Source organism: Glarea lozoyensis (assembly GCF_000409485.1).
Source record: "Glarea lozoyensis ATCC 20868 chromosome Unknown GLAREA9, whole genome shotgun sequence".
NCBI lineage: Eukaryota > Fungi > Ascomycota > Leotiomycetes > Helotiales > Helotiaceae > Glarea > Glarea lozoyensis.
In genome coordinates this window covers 1,034,877-1,056,390 of record NW_007361004.1, presented here as the reverse complement: position 1 = coordinate 1,056,390, position 21,514 = coordinate 1,034,877, and the positions used below count along the sequence as shown (strand labels likewise).

General features: G+C 45.0%; 9 protein-coding genes across 9 annotated transcripts; 5 read left to right on the top strand and 4 right to left on the bottom strand.

The window, feature by feature from the left end:
• Positions 1-1,475: 1,475 nt before the first annotated feature.
• Positions 1,476-3,325, top strand: GLAREA_08279 (uncharacterized protein; the record flags this gene model as incomplete). The annotated part of the gene is made up of 3 exons (XM_008090324.1): positions 1,476-2,214; positions 2,262-2,407; positions 2,465-3,325. The coding sequence occupies 3 exons, from the start codon at positions 1,476-1,478 to the stop codon at positions 3,323-3,325; spliced, it is 1,746 nt and encodes a 581-aa protein (XP_008088515.1).
• Positions 3,326-4,534: 1,209 nt separating this feature from the next.
• On the top strand, positions 4,535-5,194 carry GLAREA_08278 (uncharacterized protein; the record flags this gene model as incomplete). The annotated part of the gene is made up of 2 exons (XM_008090323.1): positions 4,535-4,618; positions 4,745-5,194. 2 exons carry the CDS (start codon positions 4,535-4,537, stop codon positions 5,192-5,194), a joined length of 534 nt encoding a protein of 177 aa, XP_008088514.1.
• A 1,006-nt stretch (positions 5,195-6,200) lies between these two features.
• GLAREA_08277 (uncharacterized protein) lies at positions 6,201-7,226 on the bottom strand (the record flags this gene model as incomplete). The annotated part of the gene is made up of 4 exons (XM_008090322.1): positions 6,201-6,410; positions 6,479-6,574; positions 6,630-6,877; positions 6,926-7,226. The coding sequence occupies 4 exons, from the start codon at positions 7,224-7,226 to the stop codon at positions 6,201-6,203; spliced, it is 855 nt and encodes a 284-aa protein (XP_008088513.1).
• A 594-nt stretch (positions 7,227-7,820) lies between these two features.
• GLAREA_08276 (uncharacterized protein) lies at positions 7,821-8,609 on the top strand (the record flags this gene model as incomplete). The annotated part of the gene is made up of 1 exon (XM_008090321.1): positions 7,821-8,609. The coding sequence occupies one exon, from the start codon at positions 7,821-7,823 to the stop codon at positions 8,607-8,609; it is 789 nt and encodes a 262-aa protein (XP_008088512.1).
• A 346-nt stretch (positions 8,610-8,955) lies between these two features.
• GLAREA_08275 (MFS general substrate transporter) lies at positions 8,956-10,704 on the bottom strand (the record flags this gene model as incomplete). Its single annotated transcript, XM_008090320.1, has 4 exons — positions 8,956-9,635; positions 9,690-10,437; positions 10,494-10,533; positions 10,589-10,704. 4 exons carry the CDS (start codon positions 10,702-10,704, stop codon positions 8,956-8,958), a joined length of 1,584 nt encoding a protein of 527 aa, XP_008088511.1.
• Positions 10,705-11,366: 662 nt separating this feature from the next.
• Positions 11,367-12,125, bottom strand: GLAREA_08274 (uncharacterized protein; the record flags this gene model as incomplete). The annotated part of the gene is made up of 4 exons (XM_008090319.1): positions 11,367-11,510; positions 11,567-11,694; positions 11,745-11,849; positions 11,894-12,125. The coding sequence occupies 4 exons, from the start codon at positions 12,123-12,125 to the stop codon at positions 11,367-11,369; spliced, it is 609 nt and encodes a 202-aa protein (XP_008088510.1).
• Positions 12,126-13,215: 1,090 nt separating this feature from the next.
• Positions 13,216-13,716, top strand: GLAREA_08273 (uncharacterized protein; the record flags this gene model as incomplete). Its single annotated transcript, XM_008090318.1, has 1 exon — positions 13,216-13,716. One exon carries the CDS (start codon positions 13,216-13,218, stop codon positions 13,714-13,716), a length of 501 nt encoding a protein of 166 aa, XP_008088509.1.
• A 1,051-nt stretch (positions 13,717-14,767) lies between these two features.
• GLAREA_08272 (Protein kinase-like (PK-like)) lies at positions 14,768-16,970 on the bottom strand (the record flags this gene model as incomplete). The annotated part of the gene is made up of 5 exons (XM_008090317.1): positions 14,768-15,851; positions 15,898-16,142; positions 16,231-16,281; positions 16,353-16,825; positions 16,931-16,970. The coding sequence occupies 5 exons, from the start codon at positions 16,968-16,970 to the stop codon at positions 14,768-14,770; spliced, it is 1,893 nt and encodes a 630-aa protein (XP_008088508.1).
• Positions 16,971-20,361: 3,391 nt separating this feature from the next.
• Positions 20,362-21,253, top strand: GLAREA_08271 (E set; the record flags this gene model as incomplete). The annotated part of the gene is made up of 4 exons (XM_008090316.1): positions 20,362-20,455; positions 20,652-20,977; positions 21,026-21,074; positions 21,123-21,253. 4 exons carry the CDS (start codon positions 20,362-20,364, stop codon positions 21,251-21,253), a joined length of 600 nt encoding a protein of 199 aa, XP_008088507.1.
• Between the last annotated feature and the right edge of the window lie 261 nt (positions 21,254-21,514).

Sequence of the window (21,514 nt, the reverse complement as noted above, 5' to 3'; positions counted from 1 at the left end):
TGGCGTGTGAAAACGGCTAAAAACACCCTCTTGCAGCTCGCTACCGCCACTCCGTGCTTTACGGGTTTTAACGATCAGGACATATATCCCGAATGAGAAGGACGTCAACTGTCGTACCAAGCTTCTGCTAACATTCTAGTCATGCGATTCTTAAAGCTTATCTCTGGGAACTACCGTGGTTCCTTTTCAGATTATTCAATCCCTACCACTTGCGCCCATTGGTTCAATTATATGGATGCTATCGGGTATGCTTACACTGAGAAGCACTTTGCTCAGCACATCTTGTCGCCATTTAGTGAATGCTACTCCACAAAATGCAACGAGAGCCACTCTATGCTACATCCCTGCTGTTAGCCGGTGGCATTAAAGTTACGGCACAGTAACTTCGGACGGCAAGATGAACACGAGGGGATAGCGCTACGGGGAAGTGTGAGAAATGCGGAGTAAGACCTAGAAGACATCAAAAGGGGCAGTTCGACTGAAATGCCGCGGTAGATGACGCCAGCCATCCAATAAAGGATAATTTTCGCACGGTTGGCTGCATTACGATGTTTTGAAATCATAATGACACAAGTTGCTTGCATTCTTTGATGATGGTGAGTATACTTGAGACTGAGGAATGTTATGCTGGGGTAGTGTCTGAAGCCGCACTTGGGTTATGGGAAGGCGAAAGTTTTCACTGCTAGTCCGTTGGGATTAAGTAAAAGGTGAGCTACTGTTTCATTCTCATGCAAGCTATGTCGTTGGCCATGCATGTGCGACGAAAATGCTTGCATAGAGAAAGTTGAAGTTGTCCTAGTCACTTGTGGTCAATTCCTCTCAGTGATCTCGGCAATACAGATCCGGTCGCATAGACTAGAGAGATGCTAGCTGGGATGAAAAGCCCGAGACAGTCAACTGCTTCATTAGGAGGCAGGCAATCTTTCCAGTTGTGCTCATCAGCTTCTTTATTACAGAGAAAGCTGAATGCTCACTAGATATTCGAGCATGCAGTCATCTCGGATGCATGTAATTGCCACTGAACAGATTCCAGTGGCAGAATCCTGCCCGAGTGATCTGCTACTCCGACAACATATCATACGAAGCTACGATCTATTTTCATCAAGCTGAGTTGTAAGAACAAGAAAATGGCCAACGGTTATGCCATATGATCAGTATTGTTGTTTCCTGCCTTTAAATAGGCACGATCTTTAAGATGGTTTCAAGAGTTAGAAGTTCAAGCGGCTGTTGGACATGCCGATTGCGAAGGAATAAATGTGATGAGGTAAAACCTCGTTGCCGTCGATGTACTGACCGTCTCAATTTAAGATAAGGGAATGTTTTTTTGCTGAATAATTGAAGGTTCTAAACTTCACTTGGAGTGCAGCTACTCGGAAAGACCAATCTGGATGGACGCTGGCGAGCTTCAAAAGTGCAAGCTTGAGGAGACAAAGCAGTTAGTCAAGAAACGGACCACCACGAGCAGCAAAAGAAATATGGAATCCACGACTTTAACGGACCAGCAGAATTCATACAATGAATCGGACCTAACTTCTCTTGTTCCGGCTGATGAGAAGCTTGCAGACTCAAATTTCTTGTTAGATAGCAACGGCCTCGCGGCGGAAAATGATTATTTGTCTTCGGAACTACCATCAGCTCATTTCAGCGGCATCAACTACGAGAGCTTCTTTTCAGGCGACGAATCTTACAGATCAGAATTTGGTCCACTAACGGGAGATGAGAAGTATGATCATTACAATATACAAGAGGAGATATCCTCTGACTACGAGAAGTCTCACTCGCCGATTGGCCTTGCTGTACTTAAGTGCAAAAGCGTGGCTAGCGCGGAAGATATTGCTTCATTAATACCACAGACACTCGTTAGCGCCAATTTTGATGCTGATACTACTGGACTACAGAATGGCTACAATTTTGAGGTGGACACAAATCCAATCATTAACAGTGGCAGTGTAGGATTCACGCATCACAGTGTGAGCTCCATTTCTTCAGCATCGTCGACCAAGCCATCTGCAAGTGGATATCAAATGTCAAATTTCCAAAAGCCTTCGACGCCAGCAGAAGCAGACTTGCTTCTGTATTACATGGAAGATGTTTGCGAGAAGCAATTCTTGGTGCTTACAAAGGCGGACAGAGGATCGCTGTACATGGCTATTACAAAATTTGAGCTTCCATACTGGGCAACACTCGGTCTTGCATGTTATTGCAAAGGTTCAGGTACGTCTATTATTAGGCTCTCACTAACTCTCACCTAACGTAATTAGTTGATTCACTAGAGATGGCTCATTTTTACACCAATCTAGCTATTTTGGAGTTGCGAAAAACATTTCTTCTCCTAGAATATGAGGAGCAATCTTTTTCGCAGGTCCTGCTGTGTTGTTTTTCGATTATACAACTGATGTTTCTCGAGGTAATTGAAAACTCTTTTGCGTATATATCTCCGACTGACCAGCGGTTCTGTTGTTAGAAACTTAGTGGAAATCACGAGGCTTGTAAGATGCATTTGGACGCCGCATGCAACTTGCTAGCGAACTTGAAGAGAAACAGGAGCATGGATGGGCTCTCTGACACAGATCCCGTCAATTCAACTATGTTGCATCTGACTGTCGGTACCTTGCGATGGTTCGACGTACTTCTGAGCTGCTCGCTACATTCCTTGCCGACTACATCAGCGCAACTTCCTGATCTTCTCCAGGTAAACAACCATACAACAAAACTTTCCGATGGATTCGCCTGTCAGAGTTTAGTCTTGTCAGCTTTAATTGAAAGTCTTGAACTAGATCATTGGAAAGCAGCTGCTGCCACTCAAGGCCGCTTAAGCGTGGGCGAACTGGTAAACCGTGCGTCTGCAATCGAAAGGAACATAGCGTCTGCTCAGAGTCTTGTGGAGCAATCTGAAGAAAAAATATCGGCGAGCATTGATAAAAGTTGTGGCAACGAACTCTTCCCAAAAGTCATGAACATTTTCATCGCGATAACTCGGGTATATCTTCAAGTAATTGTTTCTGGGTCATATCGACAGGTGGCAGAAATCGAACAGGCAGTCTCCAACACCATCACTCTGTTCAAGCAGTTATCAAGCACTGAAATATCAACTTATCTTGTGTGGCCTTTCTGCTTCGTTGGTTGTCTAACAACAGGCAGTGATAGAGAGATAGTAACTAGCTTGGCAGAAAACGTTACTTCACAAGTGGCTGGTTCTTCAAATTTGAAATCTGCATACGCCGTTGTGAAGGAATGCTGGAGGTTGCTAGACGAGGAAGTCATGCTAGATCCGGACTGGTCGTCAGCCATGAAAAGCCTTGCATGCCCAATGACATTATTGTAGACATGAGTTCGTGGCTATGAGTTCTGGGAGAATATCGCTTCTTAGCGGCTCTTGAAATTATTCTTGGTATCAAATATATGAGCTGAATAGTGAGAGCCATCAATACATTATTACACCAGTGCTTTGCAAAACTGACGGGACACCGTCTAAACCTAGCGCTTTCAGGAAACAACCTCCTAACACCTTTTTCGTAGTATATATATGTATCTTTTACAATGGAGACAATGTCGAGTATTTTCTCAAAGCGATCCGGTAAATATGTTGTTCGGGGATGATGTTGCTATTCTGTCGTATTGAGATGTCCCGTCAGACTCGCAATACACCAGTGTTAGGTTGATAATTTTACCACTACGTCTTGGTTTTGTACTTTAGCGGTGTCCAGCTTTTTTTTCTCGTTGGACCTATTATGAGCCGTGTGTTACGAAGTCTTGCTAAGTTCAATCTCACTCGCAACTATCAACTATCAACTATCAACTGTTGAATATGGGCAATGATTAAAACGGCATCCCAGTGCATTGGACATAATCGGTAGATGGTAGCATTTTCAAGAACAATCAAAAGAACTGAATTGGCTTCCACTTTTTGCCTACCCACGGGCAGAAGTTTGGTCCATGATCAAGAATTTCCCCTCATTGATCTTGCGTCGGTTGCCGAAAAACAATTGTGGCCAATCACTGAAGTTAACGTGGTAAAACACCTTAACCGCGACGGGCAGATAAGTGACCCACAGCCTCCAAATTCTATCAGACAGATCATTTATTTGTGAGTTACAAGCGTTAAGCTGGCAGCAGGCATTGGCCATGGGTGGAAGGATGACTCGGCAATGATCTGATAGAGTCAATTCTTGGTTCTTGGGGGTAGCTCAAACTTTAAGAACTGTACATCTTCAAATCCAGTTTACAGACGAGGATCGGAGCGTTGTATAAACTCACTATGAATATTGAAAAAAGCTTCATCGGGTCAGACCTTGAGTCGCCGGGCACTCCCATTGGGGTCAAAAGATGCTCTTCTGAGTTTTTGGAGAGCGCGCCGATGCTGCACAGCCGGCAATATATTCCTACCACGGGCGTTATGGACAATCTCAGTTTCCGATCGATATTTGGTGTTGTCTTTGGTGTCATATTTTATACAATTCTGGTAATTGTTATATGTCTGGCTCTGGATCAGTCCTTTCATGGCGGAACTATCAAGATCAACCACATCACAACCATGATCGATGGTGGAGAAGTGTGCGGGACTGAGATCGAGGGAGCTTTGGCTGCTGGATGCAAGTTTGATACACTCGCCCTCACCGTATGCGACTTTTCCCTTGTTCTCCCTTCAAATCTCTGTCTCTAAGTGATTATGAAAGAGTTTCATCCTGAGACACTCCTCTTTCCTCTTGAAACATACAAATGTTCACATGCTAACTTCTTGGAGTGGCTACCGTCAGCATGTTACGACGAATTTGTCACTCAATCATCATCAGACCAATTGCGGGAAGAGTCTGGTTTGGTCAAGGTTGACCTCAACGAGTTCCAATTCTACGCAGACTGGAACCGGACACAACCAGTCACAGATTTGCAATTTCAACAAGCCTCACTTCTCAACTTCGGACCAGCGGGCGTTCAGACCCCCTTTTATACAGATACCATCTACCATAAAGCACATTGCCAGCATGTCAAAGAACTACAAGATAGCGCACTGCAAAAAGCGAGCGAAGGAACGCATGATGTATGGCTGTGGGAAAGGGCTGCTAAGTGGGATCACTCGCTTCATTGTCACAAAATCATGTATCACGCTACATGGAACACGCCGGGTATAGATACGCTTGCTGTTTATCCTGGAACATCTAACTGCGTTCTCATACGTAGCAGTGCTAACTTATGAGGGTTGAGAAAAACACATGATGATGTGGAAACTGAGCGAAATTTCAAGACAGGAGGAAACAAGCAGTTGTAAAAAATGCTACCTCAGTTAACAATATTTAAACACAACTTTTTATCTCAACGTTCCGAGGCCAGTTGGCAAGCTCGCTGCTTCTATTTAAGCTTTCCCAAGTAATTGCCCTCAGCTTATTACCAGGCTCACATGAGCAGCCGGAGCAGCTTAAGCAGGGTCCTCCAAACCCCTACGCATCTCTTACACATATATGTGATCAATTGAAATGGAGAAAAGAGCTCGTCTACACATGCTTCTCAATTTTTGGCAATAATTCCTGGGAGCCTTGCGGTCACTCCATTCCTCACTCTCTGCTCTCTTTAGAGATGAACACAGCGAGAATTCTTCGTGCAGAAGAATCCGGTGAAGATGGATACATCTAGAGATCAGGGGAGGTTTATCATAATCATGATCAGATTTGAGAATCGATAGGCATGCTAATTTATCGATTCTGCTACACGGGTTTGTGGGCTTCCACCTTTGCAATCTTTGGCAAGTTGTCCAGAAGCTACTCGCTTGTCTTAGTGGTGGTGCTGCAAATTCGGTGTATTCACGATTTATTCAAAAAGGTCATACAATTCATGAACTAATCGAGCATGAGTTGAGTTTAGTTTGAGTAGTGACTTTAGTCAAGTTGTGTAAAGTAATAAATCAAGGATTTCAAGCTACTCATGAGTATGCATGGCTATCTCTAAAATTTACAATCACTAGAAGGTCCTTCAAGCGGTCAATTGTTGAGGTTCATTCACGTAGGAATCTTTCGAGTAGGATAAAAACTGCGCTTTAAGGATCTCATTCTGCCTTAATTTATATTTCATATTTTCATCATTCTCGACGTACTTGACCTATCCTGTCTGCATATATAATGTACTTCGAAAGAACCAAAAAACACCACCTATGTCTAAGCAATAATAACATCGCGAGACACATTCATTGACCTAATTTAGTAGCTTGCTTAATGCTGTAACTCACCGTCTACAAAATTTCTTTTCTTCCATCCTCTTTCTCTTTCGTTATCCACCCATCCAATCGAGTGATCCTGAATTGTCTTCAAGACAGCATCCCAGTCCCGACAACGATGCATATCACCCCAGCCAGTAGAACCTTGCGGAAAGGTCATATTCTCCGGTCGTTCAAGTGTTAGATCTGCGTGGCAAATCACGGCCTAAAACCATTAGCGCGACTCACTTCGAAAGACTAAGTAGAGGTAGAGGAGGAATATATGGGAATTACCTGGCGTAAGTATTCTGTACAATGATCCAAGTGCTCGTCTGCGATTTGAGTCACGCCATCCTTACGATATTGGATCAGGGCGCGTTTAAGTTCTGCCTATATATTGTTAGTACAATTATTCTATCAGCAATTTCTACCCAAATTTACGTACCACGCAGTGTACCTGATGCATAACGCTAACTGAGAAGCCCTCGGTGGTATCTTCGAACTCTTCGGGATGAACAGCATGATCAATTAATTTCACACCACCACCATATCCATGATTTGAGGGCTGCGGCACCCAAATCCAGGAACTGGGATATATGTCACTCCATTTTGAGTGCTGCGAGTGGTCAAGCCCATCAGGATCGGAATTAACGAAATCGGGTTGGTCTTCCCAGAGTATGGTATTCCAACCAACTTGGTTGTGTTAGCGTCAGAGTTCTCTTCTGCATAGATTTGACCTACTGTCTTCCCCTAATAATTTGTCGGTTGCAAGGACACAATGTTGACCTTGGTTCTTCAAATTCGGAAAGAGGAAGGTGAAACTGAAAGCTATGATGGAGAGACCAACTACATTGGCAACTAGACATGCTAGTTGAAAAGATGGGTGAAGGAGGAATATGTCGTGAGATTTCCAGGACTTCGGGTGCCATTTCGGAAAAGCGACATGGGGTAATTTTTGGAGGTAACTTTTCGCATTCTTTTTGTTAAGATTATCGTCGGTGAGGAGATTGTCGAACTCGTCGTCGCTCATGGAGGTATTCATCCTGTGGATAGGGGTGCGGAGCTAACTTTTGAAAAGATTCTGTCGCTTTGGAAAAAAAGATCGGAAACAGTGTATAAAAGAAATCAATGAACACCAAGTGTCAAAGTAATTATGTTTCAAAAAGAAAGGCATAGTGAGGGTATACTGTAGTAAATCGTTTTGGACTTACAATCAAGGGGCTGAAGCGAGTTTCTCATCGCGTCTCGCGCAGGATACAACGTGCATACCGCGCAACATGCACGCATTGGATGCTCATACAGTAACCCACAATTTCTTAAACATAAATTCTCGGTTATCATAACAGGGATGCATATCTAAATATGAGGAAGCATTTACCGCGCGGGAAGCCAGAGTTTCTCAGTAACACCATGTGTATTTTCAGAATTTCCATCTACATCTAACTAACACTTTCAAATTCCTTCGGGCAAGCTCAACCTGCACATTTCTGGGAGAAAAAGAACCAAATAATCTGTAGGACTACGATTGTTACTGAGTAACCAACTACCGGATTGAAAACGATTGAAAATGTAATATCTACGTCCTTCGAGATCAATAGGTGATGACAGTTACTGATAAGATGCCAGGGCGCCGACAATGACTGACATTATCTTTTCGAAATCTGCGACATATGATCCCGTTTCTTTAGGCGACAATACGAGCACTCATTCTCAATCATCAGAGAACCAAGACTTAGAAGACCTGCCTTTCACTCCAATACCAAAGCGGAAATGGAAAAGAACCCTTTTAGGTGGTATCATCTCAGCAGTACTCGGCTGTCTGGCAATAGTCGGTGCATTTGATATTTTCCACAGAGTAGGAAGTATCGCATCGCAAAGGCAACACACCCAATCACCATGCTACTGTGGTCATTCATCTGCAGAAGCCCGCTCCTTGGATTGTGAGTACATTCCCATGGCATCGGCATGGCTTCCACCACACTGCCGCGACACCTACCTCGAAACCGAATTCGACAAACTCGGACCCAATCCGGACAGCACATGGACTTACTACGCCGACTACGCGCGAACCACACCTATAGCCATATCCACAATCTCAGAGTTCGCCGGTTCCACAACTAGGTTTTATAATGAATGGCAATGGCATGTTATGCATTGTATGTTCTACTGGCGCAAACTACATCGTGCGCAGTTCTCCGGCGTCGTGATTGAGCCAAGATTTAATACGGATGCACATATCGGTCATTGTACGAGGCTGATATTGAGCATGAATACGACAAGTACCACCGTTAGTGGCGTTGGATTGGGAAGTGATAAGTGGACGAGGGAAGAGTTAGAAGATCCCGCTAATTGGCGTGATGTTAGGGATGGCTATGGGAATCAGCCGCCCAAAGGGTATCTTAATGATATGGTTATGAATACTTGAACTATGTTGAGGAGTTTGTCCTGGTCAAGCCTTTTTGGAATAGTGCCGAGAAAATTTCAGGCATTGTTTGCAGGATTTCAGTTAGTGAGAACAATACAATGATTATGATGAAGACTGCATCTATGGGAATCATACATTGAGATTTTCCACCATAATTGTTCAATTTGAGTGCCTGAACAGAACATCAACGTGATTATATCCCAATAAAACATAATGCATTTACTGGATAATGAAATCCACGTAAGACCCAATAGTTTGAGCAGATTTGAAATTAAGCGAAGATTCAGGGAACCCAAATTCCAAACTTGACGAGGTTACGTATTCAACAGAGTAGATTCAAATTAGTTTACACCTGTTGCAACCTGCTATAACTCTTTTTCCCACCACAATCAAGTCTCGTTGTGGAATAAGCAGCAGCCAAAGCCGAAATCCCTCCTATCCTAAGCACCCAGCCAACACTTTCTTCTCCTCCAGCGGACCCAGGACCATCAAATAAAGCAAATACAAGACCACAAACAAGAGCAGCGACTATCTGAGGTACCGCTATGGCCACATTGTGTAATCCAATCACCATCCCAACCTGTGGCGAAGACTGACTGTCGTCCGTACCTTCGTCAGCGTCATTGATAACCGAAAGTTCAATACTGATGATTGCAAATGGTGCCCATATGGTGACTGCCCAGCTAATACCCGCAATACCAACCAGAATGCAGGTTCCTGAGATGGAAGAGACGAGTAAAGTGGCGAGCATACAAGTTGCGAAGATGATGTGTGAAATTGTCCAAATGTCGCGAATGCCAATTCGTGTGTCAAACAAACTTTTAAGTAGTTGAATGTGCCACGGCGATGGACACTGATTATTGTGTCGCTGGGCGTGATTGACCGGTCGAGCAAGTAGTGGGATGGTGACACTTGAGAACAATGATACACTGGCGAATATAAGCATACCAAGAGAGCCTGTCCTGCTTGCTATATCGATCGACATGGATTCTCCCTGAACTGTAAAATTCGACGCTTTTGCTAGAGCTATTTGAAGCTGATTAGTTTTAGTTGCAAAGTATTCGTCAACGTTTCACTCACATTTATCTCTGATAAAAAGATCAATATAGAAGAGGAACGGAAACCAACCCATCCATGCAAAGAATTGTACTACACAGACCCATTGTAGTTGTGTAGATAGGGCTCGAAAGCTGCTCAAAAGCTTAACAATTCTGTGGACAGTTCCCTTACTGTGATCAAGTGCTAGATTACTCGTCCTACATGGAGTTTCCGTCGTTGTCCAACATGTAGTAGTAATCGTACCAATCAGTACGAAAGTGGTGATGGTACATAGAACCTTAAATTGCGTGTTTCCAAAACACGGAAATAAAGATGGAAGATCGATGTATCCACATAAATAACTCCAAACGTTCGCAATGCTGATGATACGACCTGCCCAAGCATTCGCAGCATCCTGTTGTTCCTGGACACAAGAGTCCACAATCAAAGCCCGGAGACATCCTTGGACCGGCTGTATTGCAATATTGAGAATAATTACGAAAAGTATGACAGTTGCCGCGATGAGAGTTTCTATTGTTTTGCTTCCTGGCTTGAGACTGAGCTGATGTGTAGTTGCATTGATCATATCGGGGATCCAAGCTTGTCCGAGTAAGGAAAGAATGATCGCTGCACTGCCAAAGACAATGAATGGTCTTCGTCTACCCCATTCTGAGCGACACTCATCGCTAAGAAGACAAAAGTATGGTTGGAGAACTGCACCCGAAAGTGGGCCGGCAAGCCACACGAGTGATTGCAACGATTTGCTAATTCCTAGGCTCGTTAAGTATTCCTTTGAGTTATCAGACAAGTGATCATATCCGACAACTTCATCATTGTTTAACTCACAGATCCCTTTCCAAATTGCACCGCAAAGACGCCTTGTAAACTGTAATATTCTTAGCAAGTTGGACTATAAGCGTGAGGTTATTAAGACGACTTACCCACCAAGTCCAAGTGTCAAACAAACAAGTTTCCAAGTGCTTTCAAACTTTGGATTTGTGATTTCTTGATCGAACTCATCTTTCTCAAACATATTGGTGTTCTCTTGACTATCCATTGTGGCTACCGTAAGAGCTTGTTGTCGACGAAAGCGCTTCAAATCAATGTGCTCATAATTCAAAATAAATTTTCGAACAATCCGCTTCCCTAAAACTTTGGAGTTTTATTGGGCTGTTATAAGTACGCGGTTAAGGAGTGTCACAAAGTAGGGCAGCGCGTTGTACGCTGTGACTGGTCAGTCAGCGTCATGCGGGTAACAGCGACCGTAACTCCACCTGTTTGACGATCGAGAAAAAAAGATACCTGCAGACTGAAGCATCTTGATTCATTTAGATCGGTTTGTGTCTGTCTTTCGTCTACTTTAAAGAGTTTTGCATATCGGTTTACAGCTATTGGATACCCACACCGTGAAGTTTCGAAACTACTACGCCCGATAATCTATTACACGAGAAGTTGCGGTCCACAATTTTAAAAGGCAAAATATTTCTATTTGCTTTACTATTCAGATTCGAACCACCTGAAAACTATATCTCTTCTAAATGAAAGCTGCCTCTGGCTGCCTCCTAGATCAACAAATCCTTCCAAATACCCCGTATTCCCATTCATTGAAAGTCCTCCGTATCACTTAAATATTGACGATGACCAGCCCAGTGATGCGACTTAGCCCAATCAGTAATCAAATCACTATTCCGACAAGTATGTCCATTATTAACATTAAATTCAATAAGATTCGTCGTCCCTTGGAGCAACAGGTCGGGACTGCACATCAATTGCTCGCGAACATAATCTAAACAATGCAATGTATGATGGTCGTTCCGTGGCCATTCCTCGAGAGATAGGCTTGAAGTGAGGAGATTCCGGATTCTGTACTGTGCAGTTCTTAGCTGACTATAGGAAAGAGATGGTTGTCTGATGCTTACGATACAATGCATAGAGTGAAACATGTCAATCTGATAAATGCTTTTGGTGGGATCTTCGGGATGAGCGTGCGATGGTGCGTATCCGTTTTTCAGAGCCCATATGGTGTCCAAAGCCACAATGCCATCCGCTACAATTGTCAGTCTATACAACCAATAATGGGGAAAACGAAAACCCTACTTGTTTGTATATGGTCGAAAAGCGCTTCAGCTTCCGCAGTGGTGTTAACCAGATTTGGGTCACCATAAAATTCTTTGACCACGCTATACTCTGAAAGACTGAAATCTTGAATAGTCAGATGATTTTCTCAATAGGTTTAGAACACTTACAAGTATCAAGGCCTCGAGCTTCCGGTTGTATGTTTGAATTTATTGCATTGCGTCTTGCTGCTGAGTATAAGACGAATCCTCCGAGAAGCAATACCAGATGTATTACTTCTAGCAAAAGAAAATGTTGAAATCTGTAGCGCGGTTTGTTTGGCTTTCGTATTTCATGTAGTGCGAGATCATCCTCGCTGTTGTTCTGAACAGGAGCATACAGGATTTTCTTCGAGTTGTCCATTTTCATATAGCTTGAAGAACTTCTTAGCACAGTGCTGGGTATTTCGGTATCGAAGATGATGAAGTTTGCTCCAAAAAAGTCAAGAATGTAATTCGGTTTCTTGCTGAAGAGGAAAGCTTTCTCACGGCAGATGAGCGTTTCCTGAACAGCTCCAAGATTAACTTGACTGGTTACAACAACCACGGGATGCAAAAGAACTACCGCCCCTCAAACCCATTTTGGCACCGCTTCCTCGAGTTGCGAAAGAACCCACGGTTTCTTGCAGATGTGAAGAATCACACTTTGAGCGCGGTAACTCGCTTAGATCATTTTTGAATTTTAAAGAGCAGTCTTACCGCGATCACCCTCCAATTAAGCTTACTTCGGCTAGGTAGGTAAGAACGTTTTAGTTCGCTTACATCAAGTTAGAGCTCGGGTAATAGGAAACAAACATCTAGCTACCTATTTCTTGCATATCACTTGCCGGGAACCACACGCAACTTCATCGCGGAACGCGCAATTGACCATTACCTACCTAGGTAGGTACGTATGCCGCGCTCTCCACTAACGTCGTACTCCAGGTTATCGGTATAACATCACGGGAATTAAGATCGAGACTAGTTTCGATACTAGCCTCCATGCGGGGAAGAAGTCGTTTGAGATGTAACTCGAAAGGACAGAGTAAGCTGCGGGTGCTTACTTACAACATCGGGCTCGGAAGTTAAGCGGTTTACTATCTCGAGGGCTATTCTTTCACCAGGGCTGAATAGCAAGACGCGCAGATTGAGGTCTTTGATGGTCATGCCGAGGAGGGGGAAGTCAGGATCGTAGTTTCTTCGCAACTGTGCGCGGTATGCTACTTTCTTGCCAGCGCAATGTGTGGACACTCTGAATTGACAGCGGCTAACTGATTACAGAGCTGGAGATGGGATACCGCTCGAAATGTGTCCATCTACTTAGAAGAACAGTACTCTTCAAGCATATAAGGACATCATTTCCCAAGAACAAAGTCTTCTTCACCCATCACAACAAGCTTCCTTTCATCTCCAAGACAACCATCTTCAAAATTATCCCTCGATCTTCCCGGTCCAAACAAATCTCCAACTTCAAAATGCAGTTCACACCAATCGTTATTGCCTTCATGGCCCTCAACTTCGGCAGTGTTTTCGCAGCTCCTGTCGCTACCCCAGCTGAAGCCAGCACGGACACTGTCTTCGAGCCTCAAAACATCTGCCCAGAGGGTATGTTTAGTACCTCTGTCGATGTCAATGGCGTTGTTCGCCGTGGATGCTCTGCCAAGAGAGCTGAGTTTGAGCCCCAGAACATCTGCCCCGAGGGCATGTTCAGTACTTCTGTGGATGTTGAAGGTGCTTGCCCGACCGTGGATGCGCTGCTAAGAGAGCCGAATTCGAGCCTCAAAACATCTGCCCAGAAGGCATGTTCAGCACCTCAGTCGACGTTAACGGCGTCGCCCGTCGCGGTTGCGCTGCGAAGAGAGCTGAATTCGAACCTCAAAACATCTGCCCAGAAGGCATGTTCAGCACCTCAGTCGATGTCAACGGCGTCGCCCGTCGTGGCTGCGCTGCCAAGATCTAGAAGCTCTGCTCTATAGCTGGTAAGTCCTTTAGAAACATTCATTAGCGTATATGACTCTAACAACCAAGCTTAGCTGTTCTCTGCGCGAGACAACGACAGGTGGAATGTTAGGATGGAGATTGATGACGGTGTAGCGAGGGAAATTTGGGGATGGGAAGGTGCTTTAGAATAGGGAAGGAAAATGATGGGCTTGGCAGGATTGGTAGTGGATGAGAATTGAATTACTTTTCATCAAACATCGTTTCCTGAGTGATAATTTCTTGAATGCCATATTGTCGATCTTCTCAATATGTTTCATGAGTTAATAGGAAAGATAGCGCTCATGGTGGCGTCTTGACAGTTTCACTCTAAGCTATGGAAGTTCATGACAGAAGTGACCGTCCGATGAAAATAATATTCCCCGATGGCGAACTTAACTAGCTAGGACAGTGATGGCTTAACAAACTCTAAAGGCCATATTCTTGCAATTTCGTGCCTCACCAGCGGTACAATTTCTGCTGCACTCGTAGAGATCCAAGGTCAATCAAATATCGAAAAAGGCTTGTCTAGATGGACAATCTTAATGGCTCTATGTTCACCAGTCAGCTTATGATAATCTTACATAACGTAGTCCCCCTATCAACAAGTAAGAGATAGATATGAGAAAACTTATGTGGGTGGTATGGAACAAAGAGGTAAGCAGCTAATATTGGCGTGCTAATAGTTTTATCTTGACCTTGACTTTATCTGTACGCTCTAATTACTCTTCGCACATAAACGCGTCACGCAACCAATCGCTTTCTTATTTACCAACCCACCAGAATTGCACCTCCCTTTCCACCCCTCTCCCCAAACGCAAAAAATGCTTCATCTTAGACAACAGATCGGAAGAAAGCGGACAAGACAAAAAATTGGACGTGTATCAAAGATAAACGAAAGTTTCCATTGGGGCCGGCCCCCAAAAACTCCAAACATGACGTGACCTAATATTTAATTGATGTGATCATTCTTCGCTCCCAAACGAAGCGGAATGACAAAAATTCGTTCGCTTATTCCAGTTACCAATCACCCCCCATAATCGATGGTTGCTACTGTACAGTAGTCGACTCCCTCAATCCACTTGGTGCGACTCCCTTTCCTCTACGACCGAGTAATGTAGCACCATCGAGATTGAGCTCAAAGGCACCCTTTCGTTGTCGAACTTGTTGTTTCGCTGCAGCCGTGACTGCAGGACTATGCTGGCCATAACCCTTCTGTGCTGGTGCTGTAGTCTTCGAATTTAGGTTTGTATTCCTTAACGTCTGCTCAACTCGGTGAACGTCTGTATCTCTTGATTTAGGCACCTTGCTTGGGTTGCCTTCGGCCTCCTCATCCTCTTCTTCGAAATCGTCATCGTTTATCGGATTTAAGCCCGCATTGTAGCCTTGCTTAAAATTCTTTCTACGCTTCCCCTCCTCTTCTTGGCGGTGAACAGCATAGCCAACGTCGAAGACCTCACGCAGATTGACGGCACCAGGACTTCGGAAGTCCTGACGCTTCGAGCCAGGAGATTCAAGAAGATCCGGATTAAATGCTCTCAGATGCCCCCCTGCTCCTAACTGCCTCTCCCGTTCTACGGCTGGTGTAGCGAGTGGCGGTGCGTCATGAGCCGCGAACGTGGGCTCTTCGGTACCGCGTATCCATGGGTGCGCTAGAAATTGCTTGATGTCATAACGCTTGACTGGGTCAACGGTAAGGAGATGCGAGACGAGATCCTGTGCCGGTTTGGAGATGTCGTCCCACCAAGGCGATAAGAATGTGTATTGACCTCGGGCAACTTTCTCGGTCAAAACCTGAATACTTTCGTCATAAAATGGCGGGAAACCACAGAGCAATGTGTACAAGACACAACCCATAGCCCACATGTCCACACTCTTAGAGTATCGCTCATCCTTCACAATCTCTGGTGCTGTGTAACCAACGGTACCACAAGGGGTCATGGTCGATTTATCCCAGACGACCTTACTTAGACCAAAATCGGCGATCTTGATCTTTCCAATACCACCGGCGCCGACACCCTTGATAAATTCACCCTCGTCGACCTTGTCTTCATCGTCAGTTGCCTTTGGTTTCGGATTTTTCGACGGTATGAAAGGAATTGGAGAAAATAATAAATTTTCCGGCTTGATATCTCTGTAATGACGTCAGTGAGGCCAACAACATATACCGGATCACCTACCTATGAACAACTCCTTGATCCTCATGCAAGTATTCTAATGCTTCTGCAACCTGTGTAATGACATGACGTGAGAGGTCTTCGCTGAAATATGTGAGGCGAACAATCTGATGAAATAGTTCTCCGCCGGGTGCTAACTCCAAAATGATGTAATAATACTGCCTTGACTCTGAGAAGTCGACCAGCTTGACAATGTTTGGGTGGTCTAACGCTCGCATGATTTGAACTTCCTTTAAAATATTCGCTCTCTGAAATATAATTTGTCAGCGTAACCGTTTTGTAACACTCGCAGATGGCGGCGGCAGATGTTTAACTGAGAATAGAAATAATGCGCACCTCCACTACTTTTGGCTGCTTCTTGAAATCCGGATGAAGAGCCGCGTCGCCCTAAAAGAGACGCAAGGTTGGCAAACAATCAATGGGGTGAAGGAAATTCAGCGCTCCATGCGAATACTTACCTGATTCGAGTTCATTTCGAATTTGCGGACCACCTTGATAGCAACTTCTCCGGCCTGGCCATCCAAGTCTCTGGCTCTATATACGTTGCTGAAGGCGCCGTCGCCCATCTTCTCGATCAGTTGCCATCTCTCGAGTCCTGGGTACCTCGGAAGCTTCCCTTTCGTCGCATTTTCTTCTTCCACAATCCTTCTCAGATCTTCGTGGTCAACCTTGCCGGCCTTCTGTTTCTGTCCCGCTACATTCGCCGCCACGTTTCCTGCTTGTGCACCTCTGTTTTTTAGATCACCATCCGCTGCTGAATATGCATTGCCGTGCGGGACCTGGTGGGCTTGTGCTGCCATATTTGGGTCGGTATGTGCGTTGTGAATTTTGTTGTTTTCATGAGCGCGTCCTTGATGATGATGGACGTTTACTGGAGAAACATGCGTCGTAGGATGATCGTCCTGTGGTTGTGCGGTTCGTCCTTGCTTCCCTGGAAGTGTATGTCAGCGAGAGGAAGTGGGGGAATGTGATGGAAAACCCATGGCGGGGTGGCAGCCGCGATGGAGGGCAGCGTGGCACAAGAGGGATTGCTTACCGTGACGGATGAGGTTCTTGATAGACTGCGATAGCGACATGTTAGATATCTCGTGCAGAGGTATGTGGGTGATGTAGCTGGGAATGACAAGAGCAGACGTCTGGGACTCGTGGAGGAGAATCGAGGTGGTAGGGTGAAGGCGCGAAAGACGTCAATCGCGCAGGGGTGCCAGGATTGTTTCAACGGGCTGCCGGTGAATAAAGGAGGGCAGGCAAGGAAGGGAAAGTTGGTGTGAAGCAGGAGAGCAGTGATGCAGGTCGAATCAACACGAGATCATCAACAATGAGCATCGGCGATGTCCAAATGAGTGATAGATTCGGACGAGGTGAGAGCAGATATTCAGACGGGATGGATGGGATGGGGTGGGATGTTGGAGTGTGTCAAAGAAGAAGAGATAATCAGCAAGTCACAGGATGGTCAGATACCTGGGCGATTATCTGGCGCATAACCTTATATTGGACGATTGAACCCTTGCGGAGACGATGAGACGATGAGACGATGAGCATGAGGCAAGACAAGCTGGCGCTGCGGCTTGCATTCCCTCATTATCAAGCAGGTCAACAGCAGCACCAGCTCCCCCGGCCGGCCGTAGCCCAATCAGCCGGCGATGGAAAGCAGGCAGCCCACTCCGACGTCATAAACCGCCTTGCTGCAGAAAAGGGACTTGATGAGGGAGAGTGTTGAAGCACTTGAAGCACTCGAGGCACTCGAAACACTCGTCATGTTGTCCCAATTGCCTTCAAGCGAGCTCCATTACTCGATATATGCAGAGCCGACATGACATAGCGTTTGGAGGGGAGTGATCGGAGTGACGTCTACTTCCCCGAAGAGTACGACTACGACGGGCCAGGGAAGTCCGGCGCGAAGCCGACAGTCCAGACAGACTAACCCAGTCCAGACCAAATTTCAACCTCACAATTGCTTCAACTGGTCCACTGGACAAGGCAGTGAAGCAGAGCAGAGCAATTGGAGGATGAAAGATAGAACCGCGCGTTGTAAATGTGCTTATTCACCACGCTGCTTCTCGCTTCTCTGCTCTCACTGCTCTTGCAAGGCATTTCCTTTCGTCAAAACTAGAAATGGCTGGACTTTGGAAGCGCTCCCAAGAGCCGTATCACATTTCGCTCCTATTCCGCTTGAATGTCCCGTCTCACGAGATGGATGGCATTCATACAGAAATGAGCAAAGTAACACTGAGAGCTGGCAAGCGAATCAAATCGCTCTCGCAGCCTGCGTCGTGACTTCACGGAGCGGTACCAACATGACGGGAAAATATATTCAACTCGCGGGGAACTGCAGGAGAGGCTCGCAACTTACCGACAACATCTTTGCTTAGCCGGGTTATGATCTGCCTCAAAGCCACTCTTTCTCCCTGCAACTCCCAAGTCCTCTTCTGTTTGGCGATAATGTGATCCGCAATTTCGTGGGGTAACCTCAAGGTAGAGAGAAGTCTTCTTGCGTAAGTCAGCTGCAAAATCTGATATGTAGAAGCTGGCACTGATTCTTCTAAACGATATATGTCAATATATAAAGAAGTGCAAGTCAGTGAACTACTGAGAAATCCCATTTTGCATTCCGCCAGAAGCGGCTGCTCTGGCCACGCCTCGTACATTAGCGACTGAGTTGGCTCAACTCATAGCGGCCTTTTGCCACTATTTGGTCAAACGCTTTTACTCCGCAGACTCACTACTCAGAGTACACAAAAGCGGACAATCATGAAGATGTCTGCGGATGATTCAACATGGTCAAGTCAGCAGATCTATGAATAACCGCGATCTACCAAACACGGCCCATCTGCGTTTCAGATATTCCTGGATCTGCAGACAGCTGTCTTCGTCTTTGAAAATTACCCCTCCCTTTTTACAAACAGCCTCAACATTACTCATTCTGGCAAAGCAATTCTTCTTGGTGTACATTGTTTCAGATAGTTGTCTCTTTGCTCTGGCCTTTTACTCAAAGCTTTAGAGGCCCGCAAGTGCTAAGTCCGAATTCTCCCCTGTTACGAGACTGTTCTCAGTCAAATGTCTTCAACAGAACGCAACATAATCTCATACACGTACTACTGCAATAAATAATAATGAATTATTTATCACCCCCATAGCCCCATACTTATTATCATATCAGATCTCCGTACTTATTTCCAAAGCAATGCAAATCATCTATCCAAATCCACTTTATACGTCACCACCAACCAGAGCAACACAAAAAGACCCTGCGGAATCACTAGTTTCCAAGCCAACTGCGTCATACCACTTTCGTTCGGTTGCATCCATCACTAAGAAGACGACTAATTGTTGTTTTCAAACATCCTCTGGTTCGTACTGTACTTTTTCGGAGTTGCTAATTGATCTGAAGAGATGTAAAATCTCAGCAAGATCATATCTCCAGTTGTACATGAGGATGAGTAAGAGAAGAGCATCTTAGACAGCGAGTCTGATAACTACTTTCTAAAGCAACTCACCGGGATCCTCATGCCAAATCTTTTTTCTATGGATGAACATTATGAGGGCTAAATACCTGCTTTCAACTTACGGAAATGTGAGCTCAATCTTAAATCTCTCTTTGCCCTCCGGTTGTGGGCTGATATCTGCATCGCCAGGAAGCTCCCCAATAGCAAGGTCCCTCTTGTCGCGCAGCGTAGCATGTAGGAATCATACATCATCGAAAGCGTTGTTGAAGGACACCGCGTGAACACTAATGGGATTTCTTGGTAGCGACAAACAAGGTCAATGATTCCCTCATCTATTCCCAGCTACCGGGCATAAAGGTATCAGTCTTACAATTGTCCAGTACCAGCTTTGAAACCAGAGATCTTAGTATTCCCAGGATTAGCTTATCATGGTTACTTTTGGAATAACAGAAAATAGATATTGGTCAAACAGAGTGCATAAATATCCCAAAAAAATTGATCTTCTCCATTGAAGAAACTTTACCAGTCGATGTTTGAGCCTGCGTAACTGTGTTAAAACAAAATGCTTTTGGGTTGTGTTTGGAACAAGTCTGGTCCTCTCGTGTTACAAAATAAGTGACAGTAACTAGCTACAAAATTTCTTAACTACTAATATATAGTTATCATTCATGCTTACATTAATCTTAAAGACTTTTGGTGATTTCTTAAAGAAGTATTATTTAATCCAAAAGATTGACCAAATATACGAAATTGTGTCATTTAGATCGAAGAAACATCGTGTTCAGTCTACCACTTATTCTGTCCACGAAGGTTTACGCGGCAGCGAGGTGCGGTGCGAAGCGGGCCCTGACAGGAAACGGAAAGGCGGTGTCCAGGATCGGCAAAAGGGGGGTCGACAAAAGGGTCTCGGCCAGGGTCTCCAACCTCAACTCCAAAACACGGAGGACAGCAATACAACATCTTCACCTCCAGACATCATTCACCATCGATATTCGATCTATTGCATAGCATAACAGCAAATATGGCGTCCGCACAAGATCAAGAGCTTCTGCCAGACCAGACTGAGGGGTTCAAGGTGGGGGAGAAGAAGACCATGGATGAGTATCATAAGTTGGGTATGTTGGTTTCTGGTTTTGTTTATTTTATGGCTCTGAGGATTTGAACGAAGTGTCCTGGGCTATCTATATACACTATGAACACTCGCGTGTAATTCCTTTATACCTCAATCTTTCTATCACTCCCGAATCCTCCATGTTGGCGGGGTATAACTTCACCCCACCACCACACCGCAACTAATACCCTATCTCCCAGACGCCGACGATGAAGCCATGCAACGCTACAAGCAATCCCTTGGGCTCGGGGGCTCAGGCAAAGATCTCTCTGACCCAAACGACCCACGCCACTGTATCATCCTCTCCCTGACCATGGACTCTGAAGGCCGTCCCCCAGTCACCATCGACCTCGCTTCTTCCGGCTCCGAAAAGACGCTCAAAGATAAACCGTTCAAGATCAAGGAGGGAGTGAAGTTTAGCATGACGGCGAAGTTTAAGGTGCAGCATGATGTTCTGAGTGGGTTGCAGTATGTACAGGTGGTGAAGAGGAAGGGGATTAGAGTTAGCAAGGACCAGGAAATGATTGTGAGTACGAAAGCTAGGATCAGAAATGCAATGCTTACGGAGAAATAGGGTTCTTATGCGCCTAATACCGACCAAACTCCTATCTACACTAAACAATGTAAGATCCCACGCCCCGTTGTTGGAAATAGTATCTAACCATGCATAGTTGCCGAAGAAGACGCTCCATCCGGGATGCTAGCTCGAGGACATTACACTGCTACATCTTCATTTGTCGACGACGACAAGAAACGACACTTGGAGTTTGAATGGTCTTTTGATATCGCCAAAGACTGGTAAATCTGATTTTGCAAGGCTGCGGCCCAGGATCTAAGGAATGGAAAAGTTTATGACGTTACGGCTGTTTGCACCTAAATATGGAGCGGGCTATCTTAATAGAGATTTAAGCCAAAGGCACGATGTTGAATGAGAGCATGATACCTTCTTTACTTTTTGCGGATGGGGGTCTGGGATGGTAGATGTTGATATTTCAGTATTTACGAACCATGGATGAACAAAATGAGAAATGAACATGCACTTTCTAAATGCTGGATCTATACA